This window comes from Phocoena sinus, chromosome 14 (genome assembly GCF_008692025.1).
Source record: "Phocoena sinus isolate mPhoSin1 chromosome 14, mPhoSin1.pri, whole genome shotgun sequence".
NCBI lineage: Eukaryota > Metazoa > Chordata > Mammalia > Artiodactyla > Phocoenidae > Phocoena > Phocoena sinus.
The window spans coordinates 81132098-81151359 of record NC_045776.1 but is presented as its reverse complement, the minus strand read 5'-3'; the positions used below and the strand labels follow the sequence as shown (position 1 = coordinate 81151359).

Below are 19262 nucleotides of genomic sequence, written 5' to 3'. Positions count from 1 at the left end.
ACAACTTTGGGTTTAGAAAATTTTTTATCCCTCATGTACTATGTTAAAATCTCTAGGCTACTTGTCTGTCTCTCCCACCCTCTATTTAAAGGCAGGAATGTGGGAACTTTCCTGGTGGTCCAGTGGCTAAGACTCCATACTCCCAATGCAGGGGGTCCAGGTTGATTCCTGTTGAGGGAACTAGATCCCACATGTAGCAACTAAGAGCCTGCATGCTGCAACTAAAGATCCCACTCGCCTCAACAAAGATCCCACGTGCTGCAACTAAGACCCGGCACAGCCAAATAAACAAATAAATACTTTTTAAAAAAATAAAAGATAAAGAAATAAAGGCGGGAATGTGTTGGGAATTCCCTGGCGGTCCAGTGGTTAGGATTTGGCACCTTCACTGCCAAGGCCCAGGTTTGATCCCTGGTCAGGGAACTAAGATCCAGCAAATCACACAGCAAGGCCATAAAGTAAGTAAATAAATAAAGGCAGGGATGTGTCTTATTCAGTTGTATACGCCCAGGGACTATAACAATACCTGGTACATAATAAATGCTTGATAATTATTTCTAATTGACTCATATGTTTGAATAAACTCCACAAGTGCACAGGATTTTGTGTGTGTGTTTTAGTCACTACACAATCCCCAGGGCCCAGAACAATGCTTGGCACAAAGAACATGCCCAGTGAGTATTTCTGGTAGCAGGCATCAAAAGTTTATAGAAAGATACTTATCTAACACAATCAGTCTGAAAATTAATCTAGAATATAGAAATAACCTCTATCACGCTTTTATCTTTCTCCTCAGTGACTTTACACACACTGTTCTCTCTGCCTAGGAGGTCCTCTCTATACACCACACTGTATTTTAAGTAACTAGTCTAAGTATTCCCAAATAGACTACTGGCTTCAGGTAAGCAAGGGCCATATCATAGTCGCATGTGTATCTCCTGCACCCAGAATAGGCCAAGCATCAGAGCAACGTGTTTGTCAATTTAAAAACTGAAGCCAGGGCTTCCCCGGTGGCGCAGTGGTTAAGAATCCGCCTGCCAATGCAGGGGGCACAGGTTCGAGCCCTGGTCCGGGAAGATCCCACATGCCGCAGAGCAACTAAGCCCGTGTGCCACAACTACTAAGCCTGCGCTCTAGAGCCCGCGAGCCACAACTACTGAAGCCCATGTGCCTAGAGCCCGTGCTCCACAACAAGAGAAGCCACCGCAATGAGAAGCCCGCGCACCACAACAAAGAGTAGCCCCTGCTTGCCACAACTAGAGAAAGCCTACGCACAGCAGCGAAGACCCAACACAGATAAAAATAAATAAATAAAATAAATTTATAAAAAAACCCAAAAAACTGAAGCCACACAACACCTCCACAGACTCCAGTGTTTCCCACACTCCTGTTATTTGATCAATATCGTCACAATTTCTACCATATTTGAGTGCCCCTAGTAGGATTCCCTTAATAGTTGTTTACAAAAAAACTGTATCTCTAACCAGAAAACCAGTTATACTTTCCATAACGTGAAGGTAAGCATAAAATTATATGCAACTTTAACAAAATTATTTCAGTTCTAGCTGAATATAGTTGCCTGTCAAAACCTATGAGTCTAAAATCTGCTCTCCAAAAAGACTTGAGTATTAAAGAAGTGTTGAAGATACGCTAGCACCAAACTGATGATTTCACCTCAATGCAAACTGAAAGAAAACTGAAAAGGGAGCAACTTTCACAATACACGATTCAATGTTCATTAATGTCAGGCCCATGTACCTCCTAAAGTCTCCTCAAATTCCAGAAGTCCACGTCTCAATCTCTGAGAAGCAGTGATTAACGAGACCCCACTTTAACCTCCTGGGTTAAAGACTGGGGACAAATTCTGGAGTTAGACAAAACTGGGTTCAAATTCCAGCCATCATTTACTAGGTGTGTCACCCTGAGCAAAAACTTAACCTTTCTGTGTCTCATTTTCCTTACCGGCAAAATGGGAGTAACAGGACTTAACTCACAGGATTTTTAAGGAAGTAAGTTTTTTTTCATTAACAGGAAAGGATCTGGGGCTTAAGTACGCAATACCTGGGGCAGTATCTAGGGCTTAAGTACGCAATAAATATTAGCAACTATCATCAATCTCCTTTCAAAACAACAACAAAAGGAACACTGAAGCCCAGACTGCAGAAGCGAGCTGCCCAGGGTCTCAAGGTCCCCAATACACACAACCGCCAGCTTCTCCCTCAGGACCTGAACCTCCCAGCCTCCCACAAACTGCGACATTTCTCTCCTTCTCCCGCCAAAGCCTCACCTTCCCGCTGCCTGCGGGGCCCATGACCAGCTGCGCATACCGAGGCATGCTTGTTCCCGCGGTTCCTGACACCTCCCGCCGCCGAGACCCAGAGCGCCACCACGACGCTCCCTTCAGCCTTCGCGCGACGCCCACTGAGTTCCCGGAACACGACTACAAACCAATCGCAGTCCAAATTCCTTTTGCGTCTTCAGTTCTGCCGCGCCTCTGACTACGGGGTGTCCGGAAGGCCAAATCCCATGTGAAACGCGTTTTGCGAAAAGCCCGAGGAGGGTTTGCGCGTGCGCAGAAGTAGTTGGCTGAAAAAGAAGGTTGGGATTCTGGCGAGGTCTGCTTGCCCTGGTGATAACGGACAACCGTAACACTCTGAATCCCTCAGCCGCGTGCCTTGGTCCTTTATTTGCGTACTGATGTTTGACCTATATGGTGACCTTCGAGATTTACAAATTTGCAGAGGATCTGGATACTGAGGTGGAAGGCACCTTCGGTTTTAGAGGGAAGGTATACTTCCTTTCCGTGACGCATCCCTTCCACAAAAAGATGCAAACGTACAAACGCTCAATCAACTAAAGGACTCCCGCCCCTCCCCCAACTTAACTCCGGGATCGTGGATCTGCCATCCCCGCTCTCCCGAAGCTGTTCGGGCAGTATCCGGACTTCATCGGAGGGGGCTGGAATCCGGCGTCTGCCTCTTCACCCCCAGTATTGCCCTGCCTGACGCACGCGTGCTGACAGGGGAGGGGAAAGGGGAAAGCTTCTCCCGCACATAGCTCGCCTTCAGGGCACACGGGAGGAGATGCCCGGCCAGGGTCCAGTGTCCGAGTGGACGGAGTGCAGTTCTTCCACAGAGCCGCCCACGGGGGCCAGGGCCGAGGGTGGCGGCGGCGGGTGAGGCTGCGGGGCCCTGAGGGGTTTGGGAAGATGGCGATCAGCCCCGGGTCGTGATCCCCGGGTAGAGGAGTGGGTAGGAGCAGGCTGCTCCAGTAGACTGGTCCCCAATGTACTGAAGTGAGAGGAAGAGAGAACCTTTGTTGTGGCCGCGATGGGAAATATGGAAGCCGACTCAGTTTAGGGGAAGGGCTTCAGAGGGAAGCTTAGGAAGAGGGTTGGTGCAATGACTGACTAAACGCGGTGACTGCGACAGTCGCCTGGGTGCCTCTTTTGCCCCAGGGGGCGCTACGAAATCTGCTGGCAATTTTGCGGTCTGGTCAACGTACTTCTACAAAAAAGGGGTTGGCGGGGTGGGGTTGGGGGGTTGGGGGGCACCAAGGGAACAGAGGTTCAAAGAAGCGCTTCCGGGTCAAATCATTTCCCTGTGTGTGTGACATTAGCCACCTTTATGTCAAATTGGGATTCATAATCTGTAATGAGACAGATGACTCTGAATCTTAGAGACACCTTGATTTTAACATTTTCTTCACTCAGTAGTTCCTTTTTCATAAATCCATTTCATTTTGAGCAGGTTTTTACTATTATTTCCTGGATGGTGAAGACAATTAGTTGCTGAAGTTACTGCTGTGGGCAGTACCTCCTCATCCCTTGCATGAGTTATTCCCTAAAAGAGAGAATTACCCGGTGTTCCTCTGAAGCCCACCGTCATAGCTCCTGCTGCACCCATGGCCCTGTTTTTTAAAAAAAATAAATGTATTTGTGGATTTAGGATTTCTAAAGATAGGATGGGGTTGTGTGTTTCTTTTCTGTTTGTCACAGCGCTTGGCAAAGTTCTGGATCCCAGTATCTCAGGGGATCAATGAATTCTTGGTCATTGAATAAATTGCAGGAAGAGAAAAAGGGGAGTGTTTGTCAATTTGAGAAAAGAAAAAATGAACTTGTACAAAATTAGCAACATTCCAGACCAACTTATCAGTTCCAGTTCACCTTAAATTACATACAATAAATTACTTTATTAAAAATAAAGGAAGAAAATATCATGAATAGCACAGAAGCCCAAACAACTTTATTGAGCTCGGTGTAGGAATTAGATTAGGTGGCTATAAAAGTAAAGCCAAATCTGGCTTACAGTAAATCCTTTACAGAATGGTAAAAATCTCAGATAACCCACTTTGAAGAAGCCTGGAGTCATTAGAATATAACCAGAATTACAGGAGAAGATTTGCAAGACATTATTATCTGATGGAAACATGAAAAGTAAAAAGCATCTGCAATACTGTCCTTTTTTCATTTAAAATACTTTCTTTAATGCTTATAAAGCTGTCAATTATTACATATTATTTACACCCCTTTTTTTTTTTAAACAGATCAGCTGGATATTCTTATTACCAGAATTCCAAAGGTATTGGTGAGTAGAGCATATAAAGCAGATAATATGTATCAGTAATATGGCTCAGAGAAGCCAGTTTTGCTATAACTACTCACACAATGGAATTTTAAAAAGTCTTCATTAGCATCCTTGGTAAACTCTTTAAGATTTTCAAACAACAATCCAGCAGGTTCTTTGTCTCCTGTTAAGATATCTCACATCAAAAGACTACTTCAAAATTGCAATGAATCTGAAAAGAACTGTGTTTATAACTGATGTTGGTTGAAAAGGACAGAACACAACCTGGGGTTTATACACAGGTTGAAGGAAAAAATTCTAAATTGTTCAACTTCAAAGAACATAAAATATTTCTCAATGCTGCTATTTTCCTCTCACTTGAAGTAAAGGATAGAGCTGCTGGAGGTAAGAGGTTAAGACAGGCCCCCAAGACCTCTCACTAATTTTTTGAGGGGAGCAATTTCAATTCAATGATATATAAACCTGAATTCACTTTGCTTTTCCTTGGAAAATTTATAGTCCTAACAGTTACCTAGGAAAAACACACACATATCTGCGTGTATATACATATATATCACTATTTATTTTATATACATGTGGTTGTTTTAAAATGGAATTGCTGAATCATATGGCAATTCTGTTCGCTTTTTTTGAGGAACCGCCATACTGTTTCCACAGCAGCTGCATCATTTTATTCAATATATTCCCACCAGCAGTGCGCAGGGCTCTGATTTCTCCATATCCCAGCTAACACTTGTTTTCTGTTTTTTTGATGATAGTCATCCTTATGGGTATTAAGTGATATCTCACTGTGATTTTTATTTGCATTTCCCTAATCATTAGTGGTAGTGAGCATCTTTTCATGTGTTTATTAGCCATTTGTATATCTTCTTTGGAGACATCCAAAGTCTATTCAAGCCCTTTGCCAATTTTCAATTGGGTTGTTTGTTGCGTTTAACTATTATTATTATTATTTTATTTTTTATTTTTTTTAGAAGATGAAACCACCTTGATGGCAGTTTCTCTTTTTTAAAAAAATTATTATTATTATTATTATTATTATTTTTTTTTTTTTGCGGTACGCGGGCCTCTCACTGTTGTGGCCTCTCCCGTTGCGGAGCATCAGGCTCCGGACACGCAGGCTCAACGGCCATGGCTCACAGGCCCAGCCGCTCCGCGGCATGTGGGATCCCGGACCAGGGCACGAACCCGTGTCCCCTGCATCGGCAGGCGGACTCTCAACCACTGCGCCACCAGGGAAGCCCTAAATTATTATTAATTAATTTATTTATGGGTGTGTTGGGTCTTTGATGCTGCGCGCGGGCTTTCTCTAGTTGCGGCGAGTGGGGGTTACTCTTTCCTGCCATGCGTGGGCTTCTCACTGCGATGGCTTCTCTTGTTGCTGAGCACAGGCTCTAGGCCCGCAGGCTCAGTAGTTATGGCGCATGGGCTTAGCTGCTTCACGGCATGTGGAATCTTCCCGGACCAGGGATTGAACCCGTGTCCCCTGCATTGGCAGGTGGATTCTCAACCACTGCGCCAACAGGGAAGTCCCTAAAGCTCTTCATTTTAACACTGCCTCATTAAAGGGGTAAAATGTGTGTTATTCTATCTTGAGTCTAATGCAGAATAGAATTTCGAAACTATATACTGAAGGCAAATGAATGATAAAATATTTTTGAAAATCTTTAAAGCACAAATCCTGCATGTATATTCCTGTTTAGTATGGTCTGACATACAATAAAGAAATAAGTTACTGTCAACATTTTGCATCTCAGCTGAGTTCAAAATAATTTTGTCCATATGTAATGATTATATATCATTATATATAGTAAATATTTATAAATATCTTAGATTTTTGTGTGCTCTAAAACCAAATGGCATATCATAATGTCTCTTCAGATTTAACAGTCTGACTCATACTGGTATTCCAGGATAATCAATGACACATGTAAATAGATGGATCTTAATAATTAATTTGTTAAACTTATCTTTGCTTATGAAATTCACATAATAATGTCCTTGCCTACAGATAGATTCAAAGATGGACACAAAATGAACTCACACATAGCCATGCTGCAAGAGTTATGGAAAACGCCTCAAGTTCAAACAATTCACATCCCTAAGTCAATGACAGAGACATCCTTTCTAAAGGTATGCTAACCAAATACCAATATTTTATTTAAATACCGATAGTCTTTGTATTCAGAGCTGAACTTTTTATTGAAGATAAGCTAGTTAGAGGGTAAGGCACTGTAGAAGACAAGTACACCGAGCACATTGTCTAGGAGTCCATAAATATCTGCTGGGTAAACTCATGAGTGAATGCAAGGATTTTATCATTATAGATTCCCTATCATAAGAGTTCTTTCAGGGTTTTATGATACTTTGGATCTAATGTACCTTTACTCAGGAAGCTCAGTGCCAAGCACAAAGATGCTTGAGGAAAGTTCCACTCTAGAGACAGAAACCCAACCTCATAAAGATTTTGCTCAAGGACCACAAAATTAAAAGCAAGTAAGTAAAGAAAATGGCAATAAACACTTCATAACTGTTGACCTGTATTACCCATTAAAGATCATGGCTGGCAGAAGTACCCTCTCTAGAGCAATATAAATTAGGGTTACTAAAGATCTGTGCAAACTGATAAGTTATTTCTGACCAACATTTAATATTTTCTCTGCATTTATTATCTATTCAGTTCAGTAAATCTTGTGTTTGTATGTATATACACATGCATATATAGTGGAGTCTTGCATTTTAGGTGAGCGTTAACTTCTAAAATCAGCAAGTACAGTGAAAATCTTAGTCAAAATTACTTATATGACTGGGACTTCCCTGGTGGTCCAGTGATTAAGACGCCATACTTCCACTGCAGGGGGCACAGGTTTGATCCCAGGTCAGGAACTGAGATCCCACATGCCGCTAGGCACAGCCAAAAAAAAAAAATTACCCATATGAGAGACCAACAGACTACCCTCAGTCTGTCCAACACCGAGTTACTCTTCTGGTGCTAGAAAAGACTGTTTCTAAGACTAGAGTAATTGTGTTTCTTTTAGGTACCACTTTTGAGGTACCACCTCAAACATCATATTCAGAAGGCAAGATGCCTACACTCACTGAGAGGCACATGGGAACTAAGACTCATTGACAGACAGCAGATTCACACTTTCCTTATTCTTCTAGGGCAGTGTTTCTCAAACCCAGTGGGCATCTGAATCACTTGAGTGGAAATGGCAAACAGAGTCACTTGTACTATTTAAATGGCCATTTCTTTCTCTCTTAATTTTTTGGCCAAATGAACATTCTATCCTTTCAGATATGGAATATTGCCAACCTCTGTTCTACAATGCAGCCTATAAATCTTGTTTTGTCTTCTAGCATCCAGACCTCACCTTAGGCCAGAAGCGTTACCTGTGCAGCATTGCTAAGATCTATAATGCAAACTATCTGAGGACGTTAATGAAGAGGCCGTACATGCATGTGACCCAGCACAGCTCACAAAAACCAGGCAGGTGCACCTCCAGGTAGTTTCTCACTAGTTCTCACAAGAAACAAGAGGGTATTCTAACAGAGGTGATTTGTGTGACAGGTGTCCTCACTCATCACAGGAGCCACCTCAGTTCTCGTTACTCACAGAAGCAGCATTACCCCTGCACTACATGGCGACACCAGCTGGAGAGAGAGGACTCGGGGCCTTCTAACATTGCAGCTGCATCTGCACCTGAGATGATCGTACAGCATTCCCTTTGGCGACCAGTGAGAAACAAAGAAGGGTTTGTTTCCTACTCTTTAAGAGAAAAATGTACCCCTCAACTTTATTTGAGCTAAATGACATTAAATCTTGTGTTCCCTAATATGTTCACTTTATTAAATTCAGAATAGGTTGGGCAAAAAGCACAAAAGAATGCTATCTTATAGTCTCTTTACTGAGCTGACTGGGATATGTTACTGTTTTTAGAACTTTGTGGAATTGTAAAAATTTCGATCAGCTAAAGATATGGAAGACTGCCCTTTTAAATGATTCCCACTCAAATTTAAAATAATACAAACACTTTCAAAAGGAGAAGCATATGGTGGCTTATCACAGGGGAATACTATAAACAAAAAAGGAAAAAGGAAAAAAGAGATTAAGATGCCTGATTATTCAACCTGCGCTATAATCGTTAGCTTTGCATCTCAGGGTTAGTATGTCACGGGAGAATTCAGAGTCTGAAAGGGTCTCTTTGGTGATGCCGGCAGCTTAATAAAAAGAATGTATATGGTCTTCCACATGCATTTGGCAGCTGTTCACTGTGCTGGTTCCAATTAAGATGCTTCTCTTTCTTACAGTTTAAAAACTGGATATGCATCTAAAACAAGATGTAAGTCACTGAAGATTTTTAGAAAACCAGGCAGACTGTTCATGCAATCAGGTAAATGTGGAATTCTTAATATACGCATTTTTAAAGATGTCATGCTAAAAAATATTAAACCCAATATAGTTCCATTTCTATTAGAGAAGACATTAAAAAAATTTAGAATGTGACTTGCTTATATTGCTCCAAACAAAATTAAACATGAGGGCTTCCCTGGTGGCGCAGTGGTTGAGAGTCCGCCTGCCGATGCAGGGGACATGTGTTCATGCCCAGTCCGGGAAGATCCCACATGCCGCGGAGCGGCTAAGCCCGTGAGCCATGCACGTCCGGAGCCTGTGCTCCACAACGAGAGAGGCCACAACAGTGAAAGGCCCGCGTACCGCAAAAAAAAAAACAAACAAAAACTAAACATGAAATCGATTTCTGCTTTCATTTAAAAGAACACACTGCTCAGGGACTCCTGCATGCAGGATCTTATTTCCCCGATCAGTGATCGAACTCATTCCCCCTGCAGTGGAAGCACAGAATCGTAACCTATGGATCACCAGGGAAGTCCCCAGACAGCAATATTTTGTATAGAATCAAATAGTTAACAAAGGGCTATATCACCTATACCATTTTGTTTAATGTTCAAACCAGTGGAAACAAACCAATTATTATTATCAAAATTTTACAGAGCAACTCAGACAAATCCACATTTGGGAAGGATCAGCATAAAGGATCCTTCTACCACAAGTACAGAATATCACAAAATGAAAAAGGCAAGAGAAAGACTGAATGCTCAGAAATATTCCTCAGAATTGATAAAGTGGAAAGGATTAAGTGGAAGTTAAATAATTTCCTAGTTACTACCACAGTGAGTAGGGAAGTTGGTAGGAAACAGGGAACTTAGGCCTTCTGAACCCATATCCCACTGCTGTATGACAGCACCACTCAGCTCTGCTGTAAGTACCATACCATGCCTATCCAAGAAATGAGGGAAATGGCAGGGGAGAAGGTAAGTCTGGTTCCAAAAAGAACAGCTGGAGGAAACCACAGATAGAGGAAAAGTCCCCATGGTCCCCCAAGAGAAAAGAAATGAGAAGGAACTTAAGGAAAACAGAGAATACTGAAGCTATAACTTTCCCCAGTCAAAAGATTTTGAAAAGCAATGGGAAAATAGGACTTAGTAACAGAGAATTTGCTATACAATAACTTGGCTAGAATACAGTACTGGGCATCTTATTTTAAAAAATAAGAGATTTAGGGGGAGGGGGAGATAATCAAATTTTGAAAATTGCAATTTGTTTTTGCCAAAGGCTTATTAAAAAAGTAGGTCATTTTGAAGGTTGTTCTTGTATACAAATCTCAATTTTCAGGATGAAATACTTTATTTCCAAAAGACATTATAAACTCTTATTTTTTCCTTCAGTTTCTACAAATGATTCTGAATCATACATGAATGAAGAAAAAAAGGAAGATGATTTGCTAAATAAGTGTATGCAATCAATGTCAATTGAAGAACACGGAGAACATCTGATGCTAACTTGACAATCTTGAGTATTGGTGATGTGCCAAAGGTGGGGGGAAGGGATTGTGAATTGTGTCCTCTCTCTACATTCAGTATTGTTATTCACCACTAAGTCATTAAGTAATTTTAGTTTGTTCAGAAACTTTTACTACTATGTAAATGGTTTGATGTAGTTCCATGTACAAATATTTTGTGTAATAAAATTTGTGTGAAATATATGCGTGTAGTCCTAGCTAGGTACAATTAAAATTCTTCTTGTCACCTAAAACTGAATTATTCTTCTTTAAATCTGAAAAATACATTGTATAATTCTCTGTTTACAGTAAGTCCTAAAATAGCAACATTAGAATATCCTGGAAATATTTTCCAAATCAGGCTGAGGAAAACTCTGAATATCCTGATATAGAATAGCATTTGATAGAGGTAACATCCTGGCTTCCTCAATAAATATTGTCTGCTTGAACACAAGTTAAAAATGGAAATATCAATTTGCCCTATTTTATGAAAATTGCCAAACACCTGGACTCTCAAACTAGATTTAAGTTGGGAATAGTTGTATTAATGAAAGGATTGTTCACATTACATTTTTGCTCTAGTGTACTTGCCTTCTAAATGTTTTAGAACATTAGTGTTTTAAATTTTTATTTTTTGTAATTTTAACTCTTTGAGGTATAGTTGATATACAATATTATGTAAGTTGCAGATGTACAACATAGTGATTGACAATTTTTAAAGGTTATACTCCATTTATAGTTATTGTAAAATATTGGCTATATTCTTTGTGATGTATAATATATCCTTGTAGCTTATACATAATAGTTTGTACCTCTTGATCCTCTACCCTACCTTGCCTCTCCCCAGTTCCCTCTCCCCACTGGTAACCACTAGTTTGTTCTCTACATCTGTGTTTCCTTTTCGTTATATTCACTAGTTTATTTTTTAGATTCCACATATAAGTGATATCATACAGTAATTTGTCTTGCTCTATCTGACTTATTTCACTTAGCATAATACCCTCCAAGTCCATCCATATTGTTGCAAATGGCAAAATTTCATTTTTATGACTAATATTACACTGTGTATGTACGTATGCATGTACGTGTGTACATACACACACACACATACACACCACATCGTCTTTATCCACTCTTCTGTTGATGGACCCTTAGGTTGTTTTCATATCTTGGCAATTGTAAATAATGTTGCTATGAACACTGGAGTGCACGTATCTTTTCAAATTACACAGTAGTGTTTAAAAAAATTTTTTTGTTGTTAAAACGTAAAGAATAGGGCACTTAAAAGCAACAGTCTGAAGAATCACTGATGATTTACTATGTCGATATGGTATCCTATTTAGTTAATAAAATCTGAGTCCAACATTATGACCTAGAACGTTTTAAGAAAGCTCTGAAAGGTCATCTCATCTACCTTATCACTGTAACACTTGTCTGCAGTTTCATTTGGCCTCTTATTTTCATAAGTTTTAAAAATTAAAACACAGTTTATCAAGAAAGTATAAATGAAAGGTAACTGTTTATTACTGGAGAAGAATGTCTACAAGAAAATCTAGATTCTTTCTCCTCATGCACTACTTTGGTAGTAAAGTTCCAAATATCAACTATGAAGATATTTACAAGGATAAATTTTTCTTAACATGTGACCATTTACTGTGTGGTGGATGTTTTTTCATAGAAACCATATACTTAAACTAAATATAATCTTATAGTTTACAAGAAGCTTAGAATATTGTATTAACAGAAGACGAGATTACATTTTACTGCAAAATATTATAAAAGTGATACAATTTTGTGGCTCTTAAACATTTAATTACTTGAGTTGAACAGGGGAATGGAAAAAAAAAAAAAGCCCAACAGAAATATCATCAGGACACGCCTCGCTTTAAGATTTTTTGTATTCAATTCGTTCTACTTTCACGTCATCTCCAATTAGCTGATACACATAAGTGACAACTGTAGAAGCCTGGATATCCATCAACACAAATGAAGGAATAATGTTTCTGGAAGAAAATATAAATAATGTCAGTGTTTTGTACTAAAAAGCAGTAGCACTATAAATTTCAATTTAGGATGACAATTTGGATTCAAGGAGAAATCTGGTTGTTAGACATATTAAAAAGAATAATCACCAATAGAAGATTGCCAAAAAGGCTATAATTATTTAAATAATCACATTTCTCTTTTATGAAATGTCACTTGTACAATAATTAACTTTATGAAACCCCCAAATTCCCAAATTGCATACTACTCACGTTTCCAAGGCATTATATGCTCCAGTGGCAGAACCTGGATTAATGTAGAATTTATTTTCATGCTCAAATGCTTCAAATTTATGTGTGTGTCCTGAAATAAGAATATCCACATCAAACTGCCTCTGCAACAGGGCTAAGCTGGCCATATCTCCCCATGGAATAACTTGATGTCCATGGATCAAACCAATTTTGAACTGCCCAACAGTTACAACTTTCTGTTCTGGATAATTCAGATTCTAAAATATGAAATAGACATAAGAAAAACAAATATTTTAGAGACACAGAGGTTTAAAAATTAACCTTCTTAAATATTCAATCTCATATGGGTGTTTTACTACAGTGCTCCACAACCAACATATTTGTTAAATATTTGATTTCTTCTCAATCTCTAAGGCTGCAAACGGTGCTCAAAACATAACTTACTTTAGGTAAACTGGAACTTATCATGCAATCCCTTTGTTGAGTTTATTTTTATAGAATGAGTTCTTTTCGGCTTTCTGTAAAGGATAATTCCCCCAAATTTATGTTTCCTTTATTTAAGAATCCAAGGAATATGACCTGTAAGCTAGGATATGTTCAAATTATATCCCAGGCTTTAATTGTTACATAGATGGCTTAAAATAATAATGATAGTTAAACTTATGTAGCACTTAGTATGAACCAGGCACTATTCTAAGAAGTTTATAAATATCAACCTATGTAAAAATTACAAACAATCCTAAGAGGTAGATTCTATTATGACTCCCATTTTATGGATGAGGAAACTGAGGCACAGAGAGGTTAAAATAACTTGCCTAGGAGCAAACGTTATTAAGTGTTTGAGCCAAGATCCAAACCCTGGTAGTATGGCTCCAGGGTCAAGCAAAAAATTTAATTCTTGCTACTGAAACTATCTTTAGCATATCATAAACAGAATCCCTAATATATTTTTAACAAATGGCAAACATATACTCGAATTATTGACAAGATGTTTGCCCCTTCCCTTCTCATCCCCCCACCCCACTTTTCACTTTCATGCCACCTCTAGTTTATTCAAACTTAACACCAAAAAAAAAAAAAAAAAAGCACCAATGAATTTAAATAGTTTATGAAAAAGCTTATATTCCTAGGAATAAAAAATAAAATTTTCATACTAGAATCAGGTTTATTAAGCTAGGTCATACAATGTTAGCACTGTCATGAGTCTTAAAAATCATCTATTCCAATCATATTTACATAGTAGGGAACTAAGAAAGAGGATGTAACTGGCCTAAAATCTCATTATTTTTTTTTTTTTTTAAATCTCATTATTAATTAATGGGCAAAGTTGGAACTCCAAAACTCCTTATTTTTCCTTTAAAGTTAGGTTTATTGAGGTAAAATTTACGTACCCTTTTTGGTATACAATTCAAGGAGTTTTGACAAATGCATACAGTTGTGTAAGCACTGTCACAGTAAGATATAGAAAAGTCTATTCCCCTCCTCAAAACTCCCTCATGCCTGTTTATAGTTAACCTTTGAGTTAGGGAGCCATGGCAGGGTTTTCAGCAGAGAAGTGATGTAATCTTACTTCACCTAAAAAAGATCACTCTGGTTGCTACGTGGAGAATAAACTGTGGAGGGAGCAAGGATAGAGTCAGGAAGCTGGAACACAGTAAAGTGATAAGTAGCTTGGAACAGGGTAGCAGAGGTGGTGGCGGGGTAAGTTCCTGACAAAAACTTTTTAAACTAAATGATAGTACTACAAAAAATATTGACAAAACCATATCAATTTAATTAGAACAAGTATGTAATATGTTTATTAAGTAGTCTAAAATCAGTGATTTTCGAACTGTAAGGGAGGGGTATGTGTAATAATTTTACATTGGAAAACTAAAAAAAAAAAAAAGCAAAACAAACCTTAACAGTTGAGAAACTCTGGTCTCAAAAATAAACCTTATATATATACAAATCAAGAAAAGGAAATATTTAATTAATATATAATCAACACAACAGGAAAAAAAAAGGAAAGGGAATATTTGGGAAGGGAAAGGGAAGTACATCACCTCATCGAAGTCTCCTCTCACAATATGAACATCACCAGCCAGAGTCTTGAGATAGTCATAACTCTCTTTGGTACAAAGGTTTCCAGTGCAGAGAATGTGCTGAATCTTTCCTGGCACCAGCAGTTTTTTGAATTTAGCTGGCAAACTGTTGCACCGGTGTGGGATGTGCAGGTCTCCTAATACCAACACCAACTTTAAAGTGTCAAGGTGAGAAAAGGTGTAATGTTAAACATGATTTCAAAACAAGATATTCTCCTCCCATAAGTCCTCTTTTAAATTAAACTAATCAGAGATTCCAAAACCCAAAAGAGCAGAAGTTACTCACATAGTTCCTATCATGACCACTTAAACACACATATGATTCTAAATCAATCTTAGTTTATTTGGGTCATAAATAGGTGTGCACACAATACAGGTAATCATTCTATTTATCAAGAATAAAATCAAGCTTTCTAAAGCGATTCATTCAGAGACCTATAAATTACACTCAAAAAAATTGAAAAATGAAAAATATACTACCAGGCCCTATGGAATTTGATATGGTAATTCATATTTCTGCAGTTTTAATGTAAAACATCATATATTGATTCCAGGGATGTTAATAAAAAGAATGGTTAAAATTATAATGATAGAGGAAAAAAAAGTTAATTCTATAATTTACTAGACTGACAACTATTTGGAGGAACAGTAGCCAAAATTTACAATATTTGTTACTTAAAATATTAACTATACATTGCAGAGGAATAAAAACAGCCTATGTTGCAAAGAGTTTCAATAGGGCAAACATGTGCTTCTGAACTATAATTCTGTTATCTTCTCTTTCCTTCATCATTAGAAATCCTGACTGTCATATTTTTGTTTAGATCAAATTGTCTATGTATCCTCAGTTTAGTTCCCAAACTTAAAATAACATATCAATCTTTCATGTGCATTAGAGCATTAAAAAAAGAGAGATCAGCTAAATAAGTGATGAATTCAGCAGGAGGTGGTTTAGAGTTGGAACAATCTCAGATGACAAAAACAAATTCTGCATATAAATATAAAATAATTAAAAAACCTCAATCCTGCAGATTTTTAATTTTAAAATTTCAAGATTTGACATATATACACCACTTAACACAATAATGTCAAAAAGATCATTTAAAAATAGTATTCGCCCTCCAAAGGACAAGAGTCAATTTCTCCATGTCCATTGGTATAAGCACCTTCAGACGAGATCTGGCGCGTTCAGGGTGGTATGGCTGCAGACAGTATAAGCACCTTCATTCTATGACAGGATGCTTTCCCACACAGATATCCCATCCATAAATGTACATGCCCTTTAACTGGTTCTAAAGAATGCATTACTATTCTTTAATATTACCAAAGAAAACATTAAATATCTAAAACTGGATAAACAACAAAGTTTGGCCACTACAGACTTTGTAAGTTGAAATTAATCAAAACCAAAATGTGTAAAATTAAAATTATTATCACAATAAGCTTGATTCATCTTGCAACAAATATCAAAATGATTACAAAGGAAAGGAAATGTTATCAGGATATAAAGTAACTGAGGTAACTGAGGTTACAAAACTAGCTCACTTTAAAAGAAATTATTAAATAAGCTTCTTTACAAAGAGTAGTTTCAGCTGGTATTTGCTCAATGACATATTGTTTCAATCCAAATCTTAGTGGAAAAAACATCTATAAAACTAAAAACCACCACATAGTTTCCACCCTCAGTGATAATCAATACAAAAGTACCTGGAGATAGAACAATCTTCATCTTTAGAGGGGGATCCCTTCAGATATGAATTGAAGTACATAGTTAATGTGGGAAGCTGGCATTTGAGAAAAAGGTAAAAAAATAGATTTCTATATTAAAAAAAAAAGAACCTCAAACTCATAAATTAAGGGTATATGTCTATAACAGGTTGAAAATGTTTGGGCCTAATAATGAATGAGCTGTTCAATCTGAATGTGGTAGAACGAACATTAGTAAGACATGATACTTTATAATGATCTATGAGCTAAATTCTATAATGTACTGAGGATTATGCCCAAGTGTACCTAGACTATTAGCAGTATAAAGATATAAGTATGAATGGCCACACAGAAACTATTTCAAATTAGTAAGGATCCTTACTAGGACTTTGATTTCCTGCAGCTTTTTAAGTTATAGGGGGAAGAGTGTCACATAACAAATACCATACTTTGAGCAGTGTCTTTGCCCAAATTCCACACTTTGGACAGTTCAGGTTAGACACAGATTACAGAGTCTTTTAAGACAGCAAAAGGTCCTGGAAATGGCAGTCTTGTTAAATTCAAATAAAGAACCAACCTAATCAAAGCATAGGAATTTGGTTACTTCCTATTTGATAGACATAAAAGGGTGAAATCCCAGTAACAGCACCCAACCACCATTGTTAGTAGGAGCTAAGAGAAGAAACTTACTCTGTGCCCAGCCTTAGTGGAATGAAGAAGTTGATTGCAGACAGGGGAATGAAAAAAAAAGGGTGAAACATGACCAATGTTAAAAGAAAGCAACGAAAAGAAACAAACCAAAAAAAGAACAAAAAACTCATCGAATGAATATGCAAACAACTGTTAATGATTTCTGAGTGTTATGAAAGAAAATGTTAAAAATCAGCTTTGCTCAAAACATTACCAAAAGAACCATATGCTGTACTATTAGATATCTCTCTCTCTCACACACACACACTTAAAATTTTTTCAACTTTTCCTAATCTCATTCGCCACTTTGACTCCCATCCGTTTTGTTTCCTGTTCTGTTTAGAATTTTATTTGGAAAATTCATCAGCAATAGCTTAAATGAAAGCTAACATTTTCTGGATCCTTTAGGACTAATTATTCTTCAAGTATATTGATTTTAATCCTCCTATGTTTAAAATTCTAGTAGTTGGAAAATTATGCTGCAGCTAGGTCATTTTGTACAGAAGATCTAACACAGCACTATGAATACATTATCAAGTATTGGATGATAAAAGCAGACACCTTCCTCCAGTTAAATCTGGACTTTCCCCACACTTGAATTTGCTGCCCATAGACTCTGGATACTACTGTATATTGAACATTTCTGGTCTCTTTTGCCAAATAAAATGCTTTTAATTGTAAAAGAACCGACTAACTCTAAATTTTGCCCAGTTCTATTTCACATGAAAAGTGATATTTCAGTACAACTACCCTGAAAAAGTGTTCACCTCTCAAAAAAACTTCAGAAACATTAATATAGAAATCATGTCAGGTAATTTCATCTTCTCCCAGGGATAACTGTCTCAAAATTACTGTAAACTGGACTACTCTAATCTGGAGTCTGTTTAGAAGCAAAAATCAAAAGTGGGATTAAAGTCTCTAACATACATAAAGAAGCTAAAGAACCAGAGACCATGAATCTTTGGCTGTCACGTCTATAAGGCACCTTAAAGGCTGCTGGTCACAGAATCACGATCATCTTAAAAATGCAATAGATGTTCATCAGAGAGAGAAGTCTCTTTTCAGCAACACAAATACCAAGATCATCAGAAACCCTTTTAAAACCGTTCTTCACTTTGTAGGGGGTCAAGGGCACTTTGAAAATCTGATTACCGCTATTAGCCCTCTCTGGCAGCAGTTCCCGAGTTTTCACATAGGCAGGCCTTGGGGTACCGACCTCCTGGGGGTGAGGGGATGATCTGGGGCAATCTGATGGACGAATGAGGTAAAGCTTCCCAAACTACTCCTTGCTGCCAACAATGACCCTTTCACCTGAAAAACGTTCCAAAATGTATTCCAAACCATTTCAAGGAGTTCGAAAACCATTAAGGAATCCTGCTCTAAAGGGTCGCAGCAGCCTGAGGAAGTAGTTCCAGCAATCCTAAATGCTAAATCCAGTCCTTTTCAGGGCCCACTGCCACATTTCAATGGCAGCTGCACGGTATTTCAGGGGCGAAGGGGACAGCTCTTATCCACTTTCTCTAGACAGCAAACTAAATGGTAGCTTGCTTCTCCCCGTTTTGCCTCCGAGAAGCCAGCTTTCGCCACATGGGGGTGGTAACCGGTGGGTTACCTACTAGCGGGAGGTGCTTTATGCGCGAAAGGAGCAAGGAAACGTCTGGAAACGGCGGAGTTCCCGTGCTCCTTTCTCTGGGACGCTCGAGGCACAGGCCCAAAGGCCTTCCCCGGCTCGGGCGTGAGGGGCTCGTGACAGAAGCAGCAGCTGAAAGGGACCCTTTCCCCCCTCGGACGTCCTGTGGCTCCTGGGGCTGGGCTGCGAGGCCAGGTCTGGCCGCACCCAGAGGTGGCCGCTCTTTCCTCCCTTGTCTTTCCCCAGGCCCGGGCCCCGGCCGCGCCCGCCACGGCCTCCGGGATCGTTTAAGCCCTCGCCCAGAGACTCCCAGCGTCTCCCAACGACGCAGCACCCCAACCGAGAGGCAGGCCTCTGTCGCCGCAGCTGCCGCCCTCACCATCCTGTCACTGGGCTCCGCTCAGTCACCACAACCGCCGCCGCCCTCTCTTCCTCAGACGCCTCGACGACCCGCCCACCTCGCTCACAAC

At 39.0% G+C, this 19262-nt stretch overlaps 3 protein-coding genes across 7 annotated transcripts in view; 1 reads left to right on the top strand and 2 right to left on the bottom strand.

The window, feature by feature from the left end:
- Window positions 1-13683, bottom strand: part of GPN3 (GPN-loop GTPase 3) — a 24247-nt gene extending 10564 nt beyond the window's left edge. Inside the window, exons 1-2 of one of the 3 annotated variants that reach the window (XM_032602583.1) lie at window positions 13445-13683; window positions 2288-2398 (exon numbers count right to left, since the gene is read on the bottom strand). In XM_032602583.1, coding sequence (XP_032458474.1) covers window positions 2288-2398; window positions 13445-13450 — 117 coding nt within the window. In that variant the 5' untranslated portion in view covers window positions 13451-13683. Of the gene's footprint in view, window positions 1-2287; window positions 3348-13444 lie in introns of those variants that run through there. The other 2 variants (XM_032602584.1, XM_032602585.1) reach the window with 2 other exon arrangements.
- On the top strand, window positions 2883-10701 carry FAM216A (family with sequence similarity 216 member A). 2 transcript variants are annotated; one of them, XM_032602587.1, is made up of 7 exons: window positions 2883-3175; window positions 4546-4586; window positions 6598-6719; window positions 7947-8076; window positions 8158-8341; window positions 8898-8980; window positions 10335-10701. In XM_032602587.1, the coding sequence occupies exons 1-7, from the start codon at window positions 3084-3086 to the stop codon at window positions 10451-10453; spliced, it is 771 nt and encodes a 256-aa protein (XP_032458478.1). In that variant the 5' UTR covers window positions 2883-3083; the 3' UTR covers window positions 10454-10701. The 2 variants fall into 2 exon arrangements, with proteins under 2 accessions (XP_032458478.1, XP_032458479.1); XM_032602588.1 differs by having other exon boundaries at window positions 2991-3175; window positions 4546-4580.
- Window positions 11948-19262, bottom strand: VPS29 (VPS29 retromer complex component). Of its 2 annotated transcripts, XM_032602589.1 has the most exons (5): window positions 19172-19261; window positions 17163-17174; window positions 14727-14918; window positions 12703-12938; window positions 11948-12450 (listed from the first exon to the last, which is right to left on the bottom strand). In XM_032602589.1, the coding sequence occupies exons 1-5, from the start codon at window positions 19172-19174 to the stop codon at window positions 12333-12335; spliced, it is 561 nt and encodes a 186-aa protein (XP_032458480.1). In that variant the 5' UTR covers window positions 19175-19261; the 3' UTR covers window positions 11948-12332. The 2 variants fall into 2 exon arrangements, with proteins under 2 accessions (XP_032458480.1, XP_032458481.1); XM_032602590.1 differs by lacking the exon at window positions 17163-17174 and having other exon boundaries at window positions 19172-19262.